An 18,497-nucleotide genomic window follows, 5' to 3' on the forward strand; every position below is an offset into this window, starting at 1 on the left:
TTGCCATCAGGCTAGTCCCCACATTCACCACCTCACCACTTCCAGGCATTAGAAACAAATGGCCTGTCCTTGTCCGTCCCTGTCCCACTGAGGACCCTGTGTGCCCCTGGACAGCTGTGCTGTCTCATTTGCACCTACCCAGATGGCTGTTGTGACCCCTGGAACAGAGACGTGACCTTCACCACCACTGGTGTGCACCAGCCTAGCAAGGATGGGGAAACAGTCATGCACATGCACAGAAGGTGACAGGCATCTCCACCTCCCCTGAAGCTATTCCCTCTCTCCCCTCCTTCTCCCTGTTCCCTGGTGTCACGGGGCTCAATGCCTGCCAAATGCCCCACAAGGAGCTGCCCGAGAGAGGACAGATCCCCTGCAAGATTGTCCCGAGCCCTTCGGGAGCCTGCAGGAGGCTGGATGCAACTGCTAGAATTACACGCTGGTGCAGGGACTCCCCGTACTCGGCCGAGGGCCTGCTCATGTGCTGCGCCCCTGGGAGACAGGAGGCCGGGGCACTGTGGGTATGACTGGTGGGCACCTCGGGGTGCCACGCCTGGTACCACTTCAGTGTACGAGTGATCTGGGAAAGGAGCGAGCCCTGAGGGAACAACACCTGCACGTGACGCGGTTGCTGGCAGCCAGCGACGGCAGCGTGGAGCCTTCCAGGAAGCAGCTGCAAGTGGCCGTGGGGCAGGACGGTGGCAAGAAGCCACATGCCTCAGGAGCAGGTTGTCTGCCACGAGCCACAGCGCAGTGATAGGGCCCTGCACCGGGCACACTCGCAGCCTGCCGAGGAGGAATGCACGTGCTGTGTGTCGTGCCACACGTCCTGCTCGGCCCGACAGGCGCCAGCACCCAGGGCTGTTGCTTTTGGTGAAACCAAAGGACTGGCCCATTTCCAGTTGGTGTGGTATCAGGGTCGCGCTGACCATAAGGTCCCCAAAGAGGCTTCAAATCTGTTTGTCACGGGGGAGGTGGAAGCCTCTGTAGCAGCTCCGTTTCACTGGTCACTTGTGCAGCTGGACTGGCCCCGGCTTGGGCTGTACCCGGTGTCTGAAAAGTGTGACTCTGGACACTGGCTCCAGGGCAGAGAGCGTGTGCCCATGCACAGCCTGCCTTGGCCTTCCCCCGGGAGGAGGTGCCGGGCTTCACTGCCCCAGCTCCCTGCTGGACGGTGGGGCCCAAAGCATGGGGCTGGGGCAGGCTTGGCCAGCTCAGGACCGAGCCTTGTCTCCCTGGACCTCCCTGCAGCACTCGGCCCCGCGCGGAGAGCACCAGCAGGGGCAGGGCATGTGCCCAGTGGGTCCCGCAGTCACGCGGAGGGTGGCAGTGCACAGAGGGGGCACTTGGCACTCAGCCGCGGGGGCAGACTCGTGCCCTCTGTGACCACTTCTCCGGGCCACGCTCTCGCACAGCACCTCTTCTGCTGCCGCTGACAGGCCAGGCTGGGCCGGGCCCCTGGCTGCCAGCACCGGGACGCGGCTCCAGGCGTAGTGCCCAGTTGTGTGCGAGGCCCGAGTCCTCGTGCGTAGGGGGCTGGGCGGGGACGCCCGCGGAAGGACGCTGTGCCAGGGCTGTGGGGCTGGTATCCACTGCATGGGATGAGGCTTCCTCGGGGTGGCCAGACAGTGGCCTGAGCACCCCAGGGACCAGGCAGCCTTCCCACGCACCCCCTGTACGGGCAGCAACGTGGGCTCCTCCTACTCGGGGAGCCACGCTGCACTGCGCCCCGCAGCTCCGGGGAAGGTGCGGGAAGGAACAGTAGTGCCGTGCCACACGCTGGCCCTGCCGCCCTCCGTGTCGGGGGCGGTGGCGGGAGCCGTGTGAGGGCCTGCGTCAGTAGCGGTAGCACCGTCGCTCTGCTGAGTCACCGTCTGGTCCCCGTCTGCCGCGAGCGCTCGGAGATGGCTGAAGCCAGGGGGAGGCTGCAGCTCTGGCGGCGCCTCCGCTCGTTAGCACGTGTGCATCGCAGCGCTGCCTGTGTCGCCTCGGGGCAGCAGTGCCAGGGCTGGGGGCTGGGATCTGCCATAGGCCTGGGTCGGGGGGCAGGACCTGCTCCCGCCACATGTCCCTGCGTGTCACGGCAGGCAGCCCACGCGTGGCACTCCGGCTCGCGGGGCAGGGTGGGCTCAGGCAGGGCTGGGTTGCAGGGCAGCAGCTGTTTGCGCAGGAGGACGAGGCCGCCCCTGCGACAGGCCCAGCGGGAGGCCGGGGGGCGGCCCGGCTCCTCCACCTGCCGGCAGCTCCTGCCCCACGGCCCGGGCACCTCCGGGGGCACGGGGACAGGGGCCTCTGCAGCGTGGGCGGCTGGGCTGTGCGCAGAATACGAACCAGCCAGCTTTGTTCAGCCCTAGCCCTTGTCTTCCAGGCTGCGGCTGCCCCAGCCTGGCCCCTCCAGGCAGTGCGGGGGGCACGGGCAGTGTGGGCCAGGGATGGGGGCAGCGGGACCACCGGGGCCTGGTGCCGGGCGAGCTGGACGCGGAGCGGTACAATCCACTTCATAGGAAGAGCAGATGTTTCCTGGCCCCGCCGCCAGGCCCTGACACAGCGCGTCTGCACTCAGGCTGAAGCAATTGCCGCCAGCGGGCACAGGCCACCCCTCCACCCCGCCGCCTCCCTCCCCCAGGCCTGCAGCCCTGCCAGACAGCCTGCACCCGGGACCGGCGCTCGGGGCCCTCTTTGCTCGGCCCATTAGCTGCTGTCTGGTGGGGCAGCTGCAGCAAGGGCAGGCATGAGGTATAAATAGCTCGGCTGCAGCTCGGAGCCCGTCTCCTGAACAGCAGTTGTGCGAGACGGCCGCGGCGCTGCCCCGAGCACCGCTGGCACGGCTGCCGCGCGCAGAGGGCGCGTGGAGGTGAGCCTGCCCTGCACGCCCCCACCCCTGCCCGCGCTGCGCTCCCGGCGTGGCAGCCACGGCCCCTTGCTGCGCAGCTCTGCCTCCCACCCCCCGGGGGCCCCGCTGCTGGCTGCTGTCTGCACGACTCGGGCCAGCCTGCGTGGCAGGCAGGACTTGAGTGCAGCACAGGGTGCAGCGCATTGCATCGTGGCAGGCAAGCAGCTCCTGCCCTCCATGCAGGTTAGGCTCAGCCCTCTGCCAGCCAGGACCCACAGCTAAGTGGTGGGTGCCCCAGCTAACTTGGGCCCTATGGGCTGGGGGGTCAGGTGCTGGCTGCTTGGGAAGGCACAGTTTTGGGGACCAAGAGCTCCAGCCAGATGCTGAGCGCAGGGGGTTTGGGATCAGAGCCTCAGGAGCCTCGGCTGGGTCGGACCCCGGGTCCCCGGTACGTGTCAGACTCCTTTGTCCACGCCTGGCTGCAGGGCACAGTGACCGTGCTGCGGGGTCAGATGGCAGAGCCAGGCCGGTGCCCACAGGAGAGGTCTGAGCTGCTCCAGCCGAACCCAGCCCAGCCGGGGGAGCCGGCAGCAAGCCAGTGCCCCCCCGGACGCGCTTGTCAGGCCCGGCCCAGGGAAAAAGCCTACAGTGCCTCTAGTCCCATGTCGTGGGGTGGGTGGGCGTGCCCTTCTGGTCTCCCACTTCCTCCAGCCCAGCATTTCCTTGTCCCGCCCCCTGCCCCCACGCTCTGTATCACTCAGCAAGGACCAGCCCAGCTGGGTCCTGGGAGGACAAGCCTGGCATGTAAAGGGCTCCTGGGGCAGCAGTGATGAGACCCAGGGCGGGTGTCGGGCATGGTGTGAGCCGGTCACTGCGCCACAACGGGCAGTTCCCAAGTGCCGTGTCCCTGGCATCTGGACAGGGTGGTGCTGCTGTGCAGCGCTGCCCCAGCATTTCGCAGGCAGTGAGGGGATCGCATGAGCTGCAGCGGGGGGCACAGGGCTGGGCCAGAGCACAGGCTGCCCCTGAGGGGTTGGCTCTGGCTGTCAGAAGCCAAATCTTACATTATCCTTGAAGCTGGCATGAGGCCTTGAAGCCAGAGGGATGGGCTGGGCTGTGCCGCGCCGTGCTGCGCGCAGTGGGGTAAAGCCCCAAGGGGCTAGCGCTGGCCACAGGCTCCTGCTGCCACCTAAGCCCTGCATCTCTCCCCAGGCCAAAGGACCCTGCACCACCAAAGCGATTCCCTGGAGACCGTGATCCTGGTGAACCCCAATGTGGAGAGCGTCGTGTCGGAGGTGAGGGCGGGCACCGATGGGCGGCAGGGCCAGTCTGCACTGGACAACCCATGCCATCCCGTGCTGATATTCCTGTGCTGGTGATGGGGACGGTGCTGAGCACACCGGGGCAGAGGAGCATGCTCCCGGCAGGGGATCCTGTGCATTAACCCTTTAGGAACAGACTGAGTCTTGAGCTGGCAGCTCCGTGCCAAGACCACCCTCTTCCCCCAGCCTGACCTCCCAGCCAGCCTGCCTGGCCTCTGCTGTCTCCTGGCCCAAGAGCAGCTGGGAGCAGGGGCGGGGGGCTGGCTTGGAGGGGGGTTTCTGAGGCCTTGGGGAATTGTGCACATGGTCCCCCCTAGCCTCTACACAGGCTCAGCCTGTATGGACAGGGAGGAACCAGCTGGGAGCTGAGCCAGGCCAGCCAGAGCACGTGCTGCTGCCTCGCAGGGGCTGGGGCTGGTACGGGTGCAGGGCCCGGGGTGGCTCCATGGAGGTGATGGCGTTCTGCTTCCGGCAACAGGTGCGCTCGCTGGTGTGCGATCCGTCTGCCCACAAGCTGCTGATCCTGTGTGGGCAGAGCTCCGACCAGGAGGGAGACCTCATCCTGCAGGCTGGGACCTTCAGCTACCAGAGATTTGCCGAGATCCTTGAGGATCCGCAGGTGAGCGGGGAAGGGGCCTGGGGCCTGGCCCCAGCACAGAGCGGGCAGGGCTGGAGCTTGTGTGGGGGCTGTGTCCACCCCTGGTCAGGGGAGAGGTGACTCTGAATTGTATGCACACCAGGGCCCTGCCTGCCCCAGGGCTCGGGCACCCAAACCCACAAGCTCACGCTTCTCAAAGCATCTGCTGACTTCCATGCTTCAGCTTTGGCATGACCGGAAGGCAGGGCAGGGATAACCTCATAGACTAACTTGTTCAGAGGCCCTTGCTTTCCCAGGCTTCAGCTGCTTCATCTGCTGGTTTGCCAGAAGGCTACAAAGCTCCTGTCTCTGAATGCATCAGTCCCTAAGGTGCCATCCTGCCCTGCCTCCTGCCTGACAGCAGACTAGCAGAGCAACCGTCTCTCTTCTGAGTGACACGTTGGGTCCCTGGGAGGGGCTGATTTCCAGACAGCAGTGCTGGTGCAGCCGGCACCCCTCACCCCCGACCTGACCCCACCTGCAGGCGCTGCCAGTGCCCCTCACTCCCTCCCTGCCCTGCAGCCCCTACCAGGCACTGCCGGTACACTCCTGGGTGGGCCCATTGCCTGCAGCCTCAGGGGTTAGGTCGACCTGTTCATTCCTTTGGGACTGGCTGGGCCCTGGCCCTGCCCTGAGCTCATGGCACCCTGTCTCTCCTCACAGGTCACCCAGATTCTCAGCAACGCTGACCCCAGCACCAAGGCCTCCCTCTCTGTGCTCTGCGTGGGAGAAGGTGACTGGAGCAACCTTGGGCAGCCACGGTTCCAGGAGCTCCTTCATCTGAGGCTGAACCCAGAGCCGGTCTTGCAGGAGATGGACGGGGTCTCTGAATTTGCTGAGTACGTGTCCGAGACCGTGGACGTACCGTCGCCGTTTGACCTGCTGGAGCCCCCTACCTCTGGGGGCTTCCTGAAGCTTTCCAAGCCCTGCTGCTACATCTTCCCGGGTGGACGTGGTGACTCCGCGCTCTTTGCCGTCAATGGATTTAACATCCTGGTGGACGGTGGCTCCGACAGGAAGTCCTGCTTCTGGAAGCTGGTGCGGCACCTGGACAGGATCGACTCCATCCTCCTGACCCACATCGGGGCTGACAACCTCCCAGGCATCAATGGGCTGCTGCAGAGGAAGGTGGCGGAACAGGAAGAGGAGCAGTCCCAGGGCTCCACCAACTACAGCGACTGGATGAAGAACCTCATCTCGCCGGAGCTCGGAGTGGTTTTCTTCAATGTTCCCGAGAAGCTCAAGATGCCCGAGTCGTCTGTGAAGGTGAAGAGGAGCATCGAGGAGGCCTGCCTGACGCTGCAGTACCTGAGCAAACTGGGTATCAAGGCAGAGCCCCTCTACCGTGTGGTCAGCAGCACCATCGAGCCCATCACTCTGTTCCACAAGATGGGCGTGGGCAAGCTGGACATGTATGTGCTGAACCCCGTCAAGGACAGCAAGGAGATGCAGTTCCTCATGCAGAAGTGGGCAGGGAACAGCAAGGCAAAGACCGGCATCATCCTGGCCAGTGGGAAGGAGGGAGAGATCTCCGTGCCTTACCTGACATCCATCACAGCCCTGGTGGTGTGGCTGCCTGCGAGCCCCACAGAAAAAATCATCAGGGTCCTGTTTCCTGGAAACGCTCCCCAAAACAAAATCCTGGAAGGTCTTGAGAAGCTAAAGCACCTGGACTTCCTGAGGTACCCGGTTGCCACTCAGAAGGACATCTCCTCTGGCATGCCACCGCCAGCGTTGAAGCAGACCAAGATCAAGCAAAGAACGGACAGCAAAGAGAGCCTGAAATCCTCCCCCAAACCAGCTGCAGTGAAGCAAGTCAGGAAGGAAGAGGCGGTAGAGGAGGGGGCCAAGGACACGAAGCCAGAGGTGGTGAAGGAGGCCAAGCCCGAGAAGAAAGCAAAAGAGCACACAGAGAAGGGACCAGAGAAACCTGCAAAGCCAGAGAAGATCAAGACAGAGTCAAGCGATGCCCTCAGAGCCGAGAAGAGGAAACTGGCCAAGGACAAGGTGGGCAAGAAGCACCTCAAGGAGAAGGTGTCTAAGCTGGAGGAGAAGAAGGACAAAGAGAAGAAGGAGATTAAGAAAGAGAAAAAGGACTTGAAAAAAGAGGAGGGAAAGAAAGAGGAAAAGAAAGATTCCAAGAAGGAAGAGAAGAAGAAGGAGGCCAGACCAGAGCCAAAGAAGGTGCCTAAGCCAGACCTGAAGCCATTTACCCCAGAAGTGCGGAAAACACTGTACAAGGCCAAAGTCCCCGGCAGAGTCAAGGCAGAGAAGATCAAGGTCAAGCCAGAGAAGGAAGCGACCGTGGAGCAGAGGTTGCCCGTGCAGAAGGCGCTGGCTCAGCTGGGGCCGGTGGGGAGTGACGTGGCCAAGCAGAGGCTGGTCCTGTCCTCGCCCGAGGACCTCACCAAGGACTTTGAGGAGCTAAAGCAGGAAGAGATGGGGGAGGAGCAGCCAGCCCAGCCCATGCCTGACGCCGGTGCTTCCCTGAGGGGCCCTGAGCCAGCCGTGCTGACCTGCCTTGGAGAAGGGCTGGCTATCTCAAAACAGGCAACTCCCTTGGATGCTGCGGATGAGAGAATCCCCACAACGGATGGGGAGGGAGACTTGCCAGGGGAGGAGAAGCCAGTCCCTGGACTGGGTCTAGGGCTTGGACAGGCCAGAAGGCCTGAGGGTGAAGGAGCCGCCGTGGAGGAGCCTCATGAAATAGCAGAGCTGGGAGAGGAAGCCAAGAGGCTCCCGAGTGCCCAGTTCCTCCCAGAGGTTCCTGGCAAAGAGGCAAGAGAGGAGCAAGCCTTAGCACCAGCACCGGCACACCGCCAGCCAGCATCTGGAGACGTGTGGGCTCCAAGCCGCACGGAGGAAGAGAGGGAGGAAGAGCAGCACATCTCCCTGGACACGCAGCAGAGGCAGGCAGACACCAAGGCACTGCAGGGGCCAGAGGCAGGCAATGGGACTGAGGTGGAAAGGAGAGAGGACGTGATAGAAAAGGCAGAGCTGGAGGAGATGGAAGAGCAGCACGTGCAGGCTGAGGGGGTGACACGGGGCAAAGACTTGTATCAGCTGCCACGGGGTGGGAAGGAGGGCACGAGACCCTCGGCCACAGAGGACCAGGGCAGGAGGAGCCCGTTTCCCGAGAGAGAGGGGGCAAAGGAGGCGGTGCTCGTGAGCAGCCTGCCTGCACCGCCAGGCGCCGCAGCGGAGCACGTCTCCTACATCCAGGACGAGACCATCCCCGGCTACTCGGAGACGGAGCAGACCATCTCGGACGAGGAGATCCACGATGAGCAGGAGGAGCGGATCCCGCACCTGAAGTACGATGTCAGTGCCTACGACATCTCCGTGCCCGATCGCCCGGGCTCCTTTGAAGCTGTCCATGGCATCCCGGCTGTGCCCGTGCCCGATGTGGCGGCCAAGGGCTATGCCGGGCAGGAAGCTGAGATCCTGGCATACCCCACCAACATCGTGGCGGCCCCACTGGCAGAAGAGGAGCACGTCTCCTCCGCCACGTCCATCACCGAGTGCGACAAGCTCTCCTCCTTCGCCACGTCCGTTGCAGAAGACCAGTCGGTCGCCTCCATCACAGCGCCGCAGACCGAGGAGACGGGCAAGAGCTCCCTGCTCCTGGACACAGTGAACAGCATGCCCTCCTCCCGCACGGAGGCCACCCAGGGCCTGGATTACGTGCCCTCCGCTGGCACCATCTCACCGACCTCCTCCCTGGAGGAGGACAAGTGCTTCAAGTCTCCCCCGCCAGAAGACTTCCAGGCCCTGGCGGAAGCAGAGAGAAGGTTTGGGGCCCAGAAGAAGGGCCAGCATGAGGAGGCAGAGGAGGAGGAGGAGGAGGAGGAGGATGGGACCCCCAACATCGAGGTGCCCGGGCGGCTCCATGGGCACTATGGAGCCCCACTGTTCACGCCACAGGAACACGGTACCGATGTCCCCACTGACGCCCCCCTGGAAGCGCCACAGACGCCTGTGCTGCCTCTGCCCGCTGAGGAAGCAAGGCTGTCCCAGCTGGACTCAGGCTCTGTGGAAGCTGAGGAGCGATGCATGAGCCCTGACGACAGCACTGTCAAGATGGCATCACCAACGCAGTCCGGCCCCACGAGCGCCGGGCACACACCTTTCCACCAGTCCCCAGTGGAGGAGAAGCTGGACGCCGTGGAAGCAGAACTCTTTCAGAAGGGAGCGGATGTGGCTGTAAAGGAGGAAGAGGAGCTGGCCTCCTGCAGGGGAGAAGGGGCTGCACGCACGTTTGAGCCACTGAGAGATGAGGCGGCTGCCGCTCAGCGCGCCCCCAGGCAGGGGCAGCCTGCGGGTCTGCAGGATGAGCCGGACGAGGAGAGTAACGTGGCGCTGCCGGCGGAGTCTCTGTCTCCCACAGACAAACCAGAGGAGCTGCCTGTGGCCAAGGAAGAGCTGCCCTGGCTCTCGTACCACAAGCAGGAGACACTTGTGATTGGGGACGAGGATGACCTCCACGAGCCACCCGCCCCCAGCACAGACACGCTCCCAGAGCCAGGCGGGGAGATGGACTTTGAAGACGATTCACTCAAATTCGCAAAATACACAGACTCGGGGCTGGCTGCCTCCCAAGGACTCTCTCCGGAAACCGTGGCGGCGCCCCACACCCCAGAGCAGAGCAGCCTTGAGAGTGCCAAATCCCCCCAGGTTTCCATTCGAGAGACTTCCCCGGATGACACTAAATCCCTGTCTTTCACTGAAGGGAGCCCCAGTAAAGAGAAATCTCCAGATATTTCTATTAAAGAAATGTCTCCAGGAGACGGAAAACTGTCGTCTTTCTCGGGAGACAGCTTAGAAAAAGATAAATCTCCCCCAGTTTCCATTAAAGACATTTCTCCAGAAGACACCAAATCGATTTCTCTCACAGAAGAGAGTCCTGGCAAGGTGCCGTCTCCAGACATTTTCCTTCAAGAAACCTCTCCAGAAGACACTAAATCTCTTGCCGTTGCAGCAGAGAGCACCGCTGAAGAACAAATTGTAGGCATACCAGTGACAGAGTCGTTTCCGGATGCTGCCAGAGCCTCGCCTCTCGTGGGACAGGGCGCAGCCGGAAGTGACAAACCACTGGAAACTTGTGACACAGACATCCTTAAACAAGAGCCCAAATCCCCTCCTCTCCTGGGACAGCGCCCTGGGCAGGATACCTCTGCCGAAATCTCTCCAGATGATGCCAGGTTGTTTTCTTTAAGAGAAAAGAGCCCAGTCAGGGCCGAATCCTCAGGGCTCGCCTCTCACGATACCTCTCCTGATGTGAAGGTCTTGGGCATTGCAGAGCCCAGGCCTACTCAGGGTAGAGAGGCCCTGGGTATCTTCTCAGAAGATGTGAGATCCTATCACTTCCCAGAAGAGAGAGAAGCTGAAGAAGAGAAATCCCCAGAAATGGAAGACCTCTATTTGAAAGAGGTGAGTTATGAGAGGAAGGTGTGGTTTCCAGAGGTGCTGCAAGGGGGACCGCGCAAGCACAAATACGAGGAGGAACGCGAGAGCACTTTCTTAGATGAGGGTCCAGACTATGAAAGACCACCTCCACCTGGGACCGAGGAGAAAAAGACCCGTCAGCCCGAGGCACCAGCACGTGGCACGTTGGGAGATGCGGAGCAGGCCCTTTGGGACTCTGACCATGGACATTTCCAGGAGCAAATGGACTTGGGGAAAGCAGAGCTGTTTCTGAAGAAGCAAAAAGATTTCTGGTGCACGGAAGATGACAGACCGGCGCTGCCAAGAGCCGACGTGGGGCCCTTCAGTGTGGACTCAGACCTGGCGCTGAGGGAGGCCAAATGCCTCTCGCTGGAAGCAACACAAGTGGAAATGGCCCCTGCTGTGGTTGCGTTCCCTGAAAAATCGGGAGCAGCGGGTGCTCCCGCATCACCCCAGCCGGTCTGTGTGGAGGAGAGCCAGGCCAAGCCAGCAAGCACAGCCCAAGGCAGGGAAGACTCATGGCTCACAGCCAAAGCAGACTACTCCTACCTGGATGAGGAGGAGAGAGCGGTCCTGGACCTGTACGCAAAGTCGCTGGACCGAGCGCTGACGGGCTCCCCGCTGCCTGCCGCGTCCTGTGCGAGCATGGCCACCCCCGAGCCAGAGGAGCTGCCTGTGACCAGGCAGAGCACCTCCGCCGCGCAGGCCAGTGTCCCTGCGGGGGCCACCGAAGCTGATGCTCTGCCCCGGGAAGTGCCCGAGTCCACGTGGCTGCCAGCTGCGCAGCAAGACGCTGAAGGCACCTCTGCTGCCGCTCGCGACCTGAAAGGAAGCAAAGAGCAGAAGGCGGCAGCGGGCCCAGCGGACGGAGCCGCTTCGCCTCTGGGAAGTGCGGCAGAGGCGGGCGAGCCCAGGCTGCCCCTCTCTGGGCAGGAACCTCCCAGAGGAAGGGGCGACGTCGTTGGCTATGCTGAGGATGAGGACACCCTTTCCTTCAGCCAGGTGGACTACCGTCCTGTGGCCTCTCCCAGCCCTTCGGGACCCTTTTCCCTGGAGAAAGAGGCCTTTGAGTCCAGAGGAGACGATGGCACCAAGAGGCCAGAGCAGGAGGAAAGGGAGCCAACGCCGTATCCGGACGAGAGGACCTTCCACTATGCAGACGTCTATGAGAAGGTGGTGGTGTCTGGCATGGGGCTGCCCAGCTTTGGGCGCCTGGATAAGGACAGGCCAGAGCCCGCATTTGCAGCCTTGGTGACCAAGAAACCAGCAGGCCCTCAGGGGGAGCTGCCAATCCACATCTCTGCCAAGGAGGAGGAGTCGTGTCTGTACACCCCTGCTGAGAAGGAGCTGTCTTCTCCCACCTCCCCCCGGGACAGAGGGGACTCCTCGTTTGAGTACACGGATGTGCACGAGCGGCGCTCCCCCCTGCCTGCGGCGGATAAGCCCAGGGATGCACCAGGAGGCCTGGGTGAGCTGGCCTGGGCGACGGCCAGGATGGACAAACCAGACACTGTGCCGTGCCCACCCTCTCCAGGGGACCGTAGACCTGCCCCACCCCCAGACCTCCTCCACGCCCTGTGCCACGAGAAGCCCACCACACATGCAGCTCCCTGCGACGACAACATCCTCTCCCTGCACCGGGAGCAGCATGTGCCGTCCCCGAAGGAGCCGCTGACCAAAGATGTCTACTACGAGAAAGCAGGGAGGGGGGAGGAGAGCGCCAGTGACTCCGAGATGGAGAAGGGAGCCAAGGAGTGCTCCGAGAAGGAGTCCCGGCTGCCCAGCCCCCCTCGCATCCCTGACACGGCCGACGGGAAGGACATCTATGCTGACATCCCGGCGATGGAGAAGGCCCAGGCACCAGGTGACCGGGACCAGGCGTCTGCCTCACCGGTGTCATCTGCCTCCTCACCCTGCGACTCCCTGCAGAGTGACGAGCGCTGGCTTGGGCAGCCAGTTGCCACCGCGGAGCCCCACGCCATGGGGTACGGCCCTCTGCCAGGCCCGGGCAGGGACGGCTGGGCACCACGCGTGTCCTGCTCCGGCCAGGTGTCTCCACAGCAGAGAGAGGGTGCGGGAGTGCCCCGCAGGGAGCCCCCCTTTCCTGCCACGCACTTGCCCAGGGCGGAGATGGCATTTGAGGGCTATGGCAAAGATGCCTGCCTGAAGCCAGCTGCTGCAGGGGAGCAGGAGGAAGAGGAGGTGGAGGTGGCCTTTCCCCCACAGAGCAAAGGGGCTGATTTTTCATCCTCTGGATTTGGGTTTTCCTCAGCACAAAAGCCCGAGCCATGTGGCGCGCTGGGACGTGAGGTGTCGCCTGCGAGCTGCAGGGTGGACACGCCTCTCGCTCTGAGCCTCCCCAGTGCTTCATCCCATGACCAGGGGCAGAGCCACGAGTACCTGGAGGTCTCCAAGGCTGCCCTCAGCTTGGAGTCCTCCCTCACCAGGTTTTCGCCCCTGAGCCCGTGCGAGGACAACCAGCCACTCCCCGGGTCTGTGGCCGGAGGGGTGGCCTCCCTGCAGCAGCAGCCCCGCGATGACTCCCCCAGCTGCTCCGAGGACGCGTCCTCGGAGGCCACCACACCGGTGATACACGCAGCCGCCGAAGGCTTCTACTCCCACGTGCTGTCTGGCTACACTGGCACGGCCACGGAGCCTGACCACAGGAGCCTGTGGGACGTGTCCCCACTGCTGCCAGCAGGCTCCTCCAAGACCCAGTTGATGGGCAGCCAGGAGCTGGCTGCAGCCGAGGAGCGGGGCCCTCCCTCCCCATGTGACATGGATGACAGCACGCTGCCATGCCGTGTCGAGTGCCTTGGAGTGGATGCGCGGGGGTCGCACCGCACCACCAGCCCAGGGCAGCAGTCACCCTTCGCGGACCAGCTCGCGGCCATGACCTCACTGCCGGACGTGCTGACGTCATTCCCTCCTCCGCAGCCGGGAGACGCCGCCACAGCCAACGGTCCCACCGAGGTGAGCACGAGCCCCCAGGCCTTCCACAGCATGCCACCTCCTGCCGAGGTGCTGCGGCATCCCGAGGCCAGTGGAAGCCTGTCCCCATGCTCAGGGGATGAGGACAGGGAGCGGCAGAGCCGTCCATCCTCGCTGACGTCCCCAGAGCACAGTTTCCAGCCCTTCTTCCCAGACGCACAGAGGGGCGGCAGGACAGGGGACCGCGGCGACGCCTCCCACGAGATGGAGCCGCGGCTGGGCGCTGGCTCCGACTACGGGCAGAAGTTCTCGGTGTGTGAGTACAAGCAGAGGAAGGGCGAGCTGTCCCCCTCGTTCATCAACCCCAGCCCACACGACCTCTCCGAGGACAGTGACCTCTCACAGGATGAGGGGCACCCCTCTGTGAAGGGGAGGCCACATCACCCCACCGGGAGCCAGGGACAGGCCCCCGTGGTGGAGGAGACCCCACCCACCTCAGTGAGTGACTCCGGGACCTCCCAGTCTGACTCCGATGTCCCCCCCGAGACTGAGGAGTGTCCGTCCATCACGGCCGATGCAGCCATGGACTCGGATGAGGATGCAGATTTCCTCCCAGTAGACAAGACCGTGGGCACATCTCACCATGCCAGCACGCGGCCCAGCCATGACCCCCAGCCGGCCCCTATGGTGGATCCTCACCCGCACCCCCCGCACCCAGACGTCTGCATGGTGGACCCGGAAATGCTGGTCATGGAGCAGAACGCGAGCAGAGCTGACAAGCTCGCCAAGAAGGACCTGAAGGAGAAGAGCAAAGGTATGAGGAAGGCCTTGAGCAAGCCGAAGCCATCCTCGCCTGCCCGCAAGCTTGAGGCCAAAGGAAAGCGATCGCCCACGCCTGTGAAGCAGCTTGCAGACCGGTCCCCAAAGGCTGCCACAGCAAAGAAGGAGAAGGAGGGAGGGGAGAAGCCATCCAAGACACGTGGCCCCCTCACGCAGCCCTCACACACGGACGAGAAGGACGAGGTGTCCCGCAGCAGCCACAGCAACCCGGGCAAGGGCCTTGTGAACGGCCTCAAAACCAACCCTGGTAAGATGCCCCTTGGGACCATGCTTGTGCCCACGTGGCAGCCACAGCCATACCCCAGTGCTTCCTACACAGCCTCCGCGGTGCTGGTGGCTGGAGCGCGGGGAGGCCACAGCAGGCCGAGGCCAAAGGGCTGGCAGCAGTTGGGGGGCCAAACACCCCTACTCACAGGGCAGGGGGAGCCAGGGCCCTGTTTTGGGCTAGGGATCTGAACCCTTGGGTCTGGGCCTGTGATGCACACAGGAGTCTCCCGTGGGCTGGTCAGCACTCAGGCTTTGCTCTTGGGGGTGTTGATTTCATTTTTCTGCTTCACGGTGCACAGGCCACCTCTGAAGGCTCAGGGCAGCTGCGCTGAAAACCAGACAAACCAGTGAGCAGTATGGCAGGGCTTCAGATGCAGCACGGCTGCCAGGAGCCTTCCCGAGCTACACGGTCTGGCCGCACTGCCGGCAGAGCGCCAGGCCCCGGGTTTGGGCTCATGTGAGAGGAGGGGGGTGCTTTCTTCTGGACCAGCACGTGCAGTCAGCTGGTGCATCCCCCACTGAGGCCCTGGTCCCCCGAGCACCACGTCCGCAGTGCCCAGGCCACCGGGACATGCTGGCTGGGCCCTGGTGGGGTTCCTCTCCCCAGCCAGGAAGGGCTGCTGTAGGGTGCTACCTAGGCTGCTCCCCTGCCCCTTCTCCCAGGTCTGGGGCATGGGATGGGAATGCACCCTCCATGGTTCCCAGCAGTGGCATTCCTGTGCTGCGTGCCTGCCTGGAGGCCGAGGGCAGGGATGACTTGTAGTTTGAGCCACAAGAAGGCTCTGCCTCTGCCTGGTCCATGCTGGCACTGCCCAGCCCCACACGCAGAGGTCTCCCACCCCTGCCCCTGTGGTCGCACTGCAAGCCTGAGACGAGACAGGCAGTGGCAGCAAGTGAGGAGCACATGGGGACCAGGGGCAGGTGCAGGCTTGCAGGCAGGGCCGGCTGCGGCCCCTCCTAGCCCGTGACTCCACCAGGGACCTTCAGCCTCTGGTTTCTCTTTTCTAAAGTTTCCAGCAGCCCCAAGAGCAGCTTGTCGGTGCCCCCAGGCCCACCCGTATACGTGGACCTGGCCTACGTCCCCAACCACTGCAGTGGGAAGAACGCAGACCTGGAGTTCTTCAAGCGCGTCCGATCCTCGTACTACGTCGTAAGTGGGAACGACCCAGCCAACGGGGAGCCCAGCCGGGCCGTGCTAGATGCGCTGCTGGAGGGGAAGGCCCAGTGGGGCGAGAACCTGCAGGTGAGTCCCTGTGAGGCCAGGCCAGGGGCGCCGCTCACACCGTCGGGCTCCGGGGGGGCACGTGCCTCTCCAAGCGTGTCTAATGCAAGCAGCACTGGTCAGAGGGGCCTGGGGCTCCGCGCCACATGGTCCTAGCAGCAGTACCAGCCCCACGTCCTGTCACCAGCAGTGCAGGCCAAGGGCAGCGGAGGTGGACAGTGACGTGGACAGCTCCCCTCTCCCCTGCACCTGCACAGTGCTGTGCAACACATTCTGCCTTGCTACCTCCCTTCCTGAGCCAGCGCTTGAGCCCATCCAGGAGCTGAGGTTGTCTGCTCCTTTTTCACCAGTCAGCGCCTTCCTCAGTCCAGCCCAACCTGGCCGCTTGTGCTCGCAGATGGTGCTGCACATTGTTACTTGTACTACAGCACAGATGGGCCTCACCTGGGCCAGGCCTGGCTGCACAGGGCACTACAATGGAGCAAAGACCGCCCGGCAGTGTGCAGGGCTGGGAGAAGCAGCCGGGCTGGGGCCAGGGCCAGGGAGGAGGAGGACAGTTGCGGCCATGGGGCACTCGGGGTGTGCCAAGGCCTGCTGATGCCACCAGTTGGGTGCAAGGCTGTCAGTTGCCTCTTCTGTCCCTCCAGGTAACCCTGATCCCAACACATGACACAGAGGTGACACGGGAGTGGTACCAGCAGACCCATGAGAAGCAGCAGGAGCTGAACATCATGGTGCTGGCGAGCAGCAGCACCGTGGTGATGCAGGACGAGTCCTTCCCCGCCTGCAAGATCGAGTTCTAGCCACCCGGTCACGCCACGCTCATCCATCGCCCCGTCTCCATCGCCGCACTCAGACACCGCCTGCTGCCCAGCCCTGCCGGCGCCATCCCTGCGTGGTCCTGTGGACTGGGAGAGTGGGCACCTGCACAGCGTGGTGCTGGGGCTCTGCGCAAGGAGCACGGACTCTGCCCAGCCTGGGCTGAGGTGCACTGTGCCGGGGCAGGAGGAGGCTGGGGCACCTTCCCCTCCTGGGTGGATTTTGCTGCCTGTACAGTCGCTGTAGAATAACGTGGCTGCCTTCATGCTGCAAGTGCTTTCCTCGCCCACATCCTGGCCACCCCACCCTACGCCACCCTGCCCTGGGGTCATGGCACTGGCCTCTTCCCCCCCAGCCTGGCCTGCCATGAGGCTGCAGCATGAGGACAGGCACGAGGGCGGCTGTGGGCTGAGAACTGTCCGATGCAGAACAGATGGAGCGAGGAGACGGTGACGGCCAGTGACGCCCTGCAGCTGCCAGCAAGGTCCAGGACAGCCTGACATGCAGGCGCTCCACCACCTCCTGGGCATTGGGACACGAGCCCTGGGCCCTGGTGGGCTTGGCCTGGGCTCCGGACCCACAGGCTCTACCCAAGCTGCTGCATGTGGCCGATTCCCTCCCTCCCTGCAGCTGCAGTGCTGTGGGACGACTGAGCCGGCATTGGCACAAAGTGTATGCTGCTGCCCCGCTGTCCTGAGCTTGCGGTGCGGTGGGGCGGGCAGGGCTGGATGGTGCTGCCCCCCCAGCCTCCAGACGCACAAACCCGTCTCTGCAGCCACAGGCCTCGCAGGGTTGGGAGATGAGCCGGGGAGTGGGCGGGCCGCGTGGGGAGGCAGGGGGGCTGCGTCTCCTGAAGGAAGGCCTGGCTACCACCCGCCTGCCGGTCATGGTGCTGCTGGGGCTGGCACCGGTCTCCCAGGGGCAGCGGAGCCCTGACCAGGCAGCAGCCCCCTCCCCCCGCAGCCGCAGGGTGAGAGGCATGGGCGGCAGTGACTCCCCCAGCCCCAGCCATTGGCAAACGCCGCCCAACCCCACTGAGGTTAAGGGCAGGTGGAGTCAGGCTGTGCTGGGGCCAGGCGGCTGGCACTTGCCCCCCAGCTTATGCTCGCACCATGGTGCCATGGGCCTGCCACTGCCCTCCAAGGGGCAGGGCCGCACCACTCCCTCCAGGGGCCAGTGCCCCGCGCAGGCTGTGGGAGGATGAGGGGGGCCGAGCACTGGCCGGAGGGTGCCTAGGACGGAGGTGGCAAAGTATGGCTAAGATGGTCTGCAGGGCCGCACCCCTGCTACTGTCCCAGCCAACCCCCTTGCCTGCATCCTGCTGCCGTGGTGCCCGGCCCTGCCAGGACAGAAGCGCCTCTGGGATGGTTTAGTTTGCTGCCTAAATTATGTATTTATTTTGGTTTTTGGCTGCATTGCACACAGCTGTGACACGTTCATGTATGTGCTGGTGCCGGTGCCCTCCAGCTGCAGCTTGCAGGGGCGTTGCCAAGGCCACCCAGATGCAGCCGTGATGGTGGCATGGCCACGGGCTGGGCCATGTATGTGCGGGCAGCCCGGGGCCATTGCATGCTGCCCACAGGCCCAGAGCGGGGGCGGGGGCGGGGCCGTGGCTGGCAGCCTGGCGCCCTCGCAGCGTCCCGGGCGGTTCTTTGTCAGCCGGGAGAGCCTGTTTTCCTTCTCTATAAGCTGATTGGGTCAGTACATATGAATGTCAGTTATGGCAGCCAATCACAGGCTGGCAGTGACATGCCCGTTCCCCCATCACCACTGGCCTCCATGCTTCCCTTGGGCTTTCGCTGGTGTCGTTCACCGTGTCCCTCCGCCGCCCCCAGCCTGTGACTGGCTGGCCGCCGCCCCAGGTGCCTGGACACAGGCCTGGCCCGCTGGGGCCAGAGGGGCGCCCCCCCCCAGCCCGTGTCCTCCGCCGCGTGCCTAGGCAGAAGCGCTAATGCACTAACTCTAGAGCGACCCACGGATGAATGTTTCTCAACCTCAAACTTGAAGCACTGCGGGGGGAGGGCGCGGGGCACCGGCAGCCTCCAGGACATGTGCTCGCCTGGAGCGTGCCTGGCCTCGCGCCCGCCCCAGGACCCCGTCCCACTTTTGTAGTTTTGTAGCCAGCTGCGCTGCCTTCAGCTGCCCCTCGCCCCCAGGGTCCAGGATGCTGCCCCGCCCTACTCT

The 18,497-nt window shown here is 63.8% G+C and overlaps 1 protein-coding gene across 4 annotated transcripts in view; it reads left to right on the forward strand.

Moving 5' to 3' along the window:
- Positions 1-17,870, forward strand: part of MAP1A (microtubule associated protein 1A) — a 78,683-nt gene extending 60,813 nt beyond the window's left edge. For all 4 annotated transcript variants that reach the window (XM_090029147.1, XM_090029145.1, XM_090029146.1 and 1 more), the window contains 5 exons: positions 4,043-4,125; positions 4,631-4,771; positions 5,453-14,252; positions 15,283-15,515; positions 16,142-17,870. In XM_090029147.1, the coding sequence (XP_089885273.1) occupies positions 4,043-4,125; positions 4,631-4,771; positions 5,453-14,252; positions 15,283-15,515; positions 16,142-16,297 (9,413 nt within the window). In that variant the 3' untranslated portion in view covers positions 16,298-17,870. The remainder of the gene's footprint in view (positions 1-4,042; positions 4,126-4,630; positions 4,772-5,452; positions 14,253-15,282; positions 15,516-16,141) is intronic.
- The last annotated feature ends 627 nt before the right edge of the window (positions 17,871-18,497 follow it).

Source organism: Crocodylus siamensis, chromosome 15 (genome assembly GCF_052110815.1).
Source record: "Crocodylus siamensis isolate JL-2025a chromosome 15, ASM5211081v1, whole genome shotgun sequence".
Classification (NCBI taxonomy): Eukaryota; Metazoa; Chordata; order Crocodylia; family Crocodylidae; genus Crocodylus; species Crocodylus siamensis.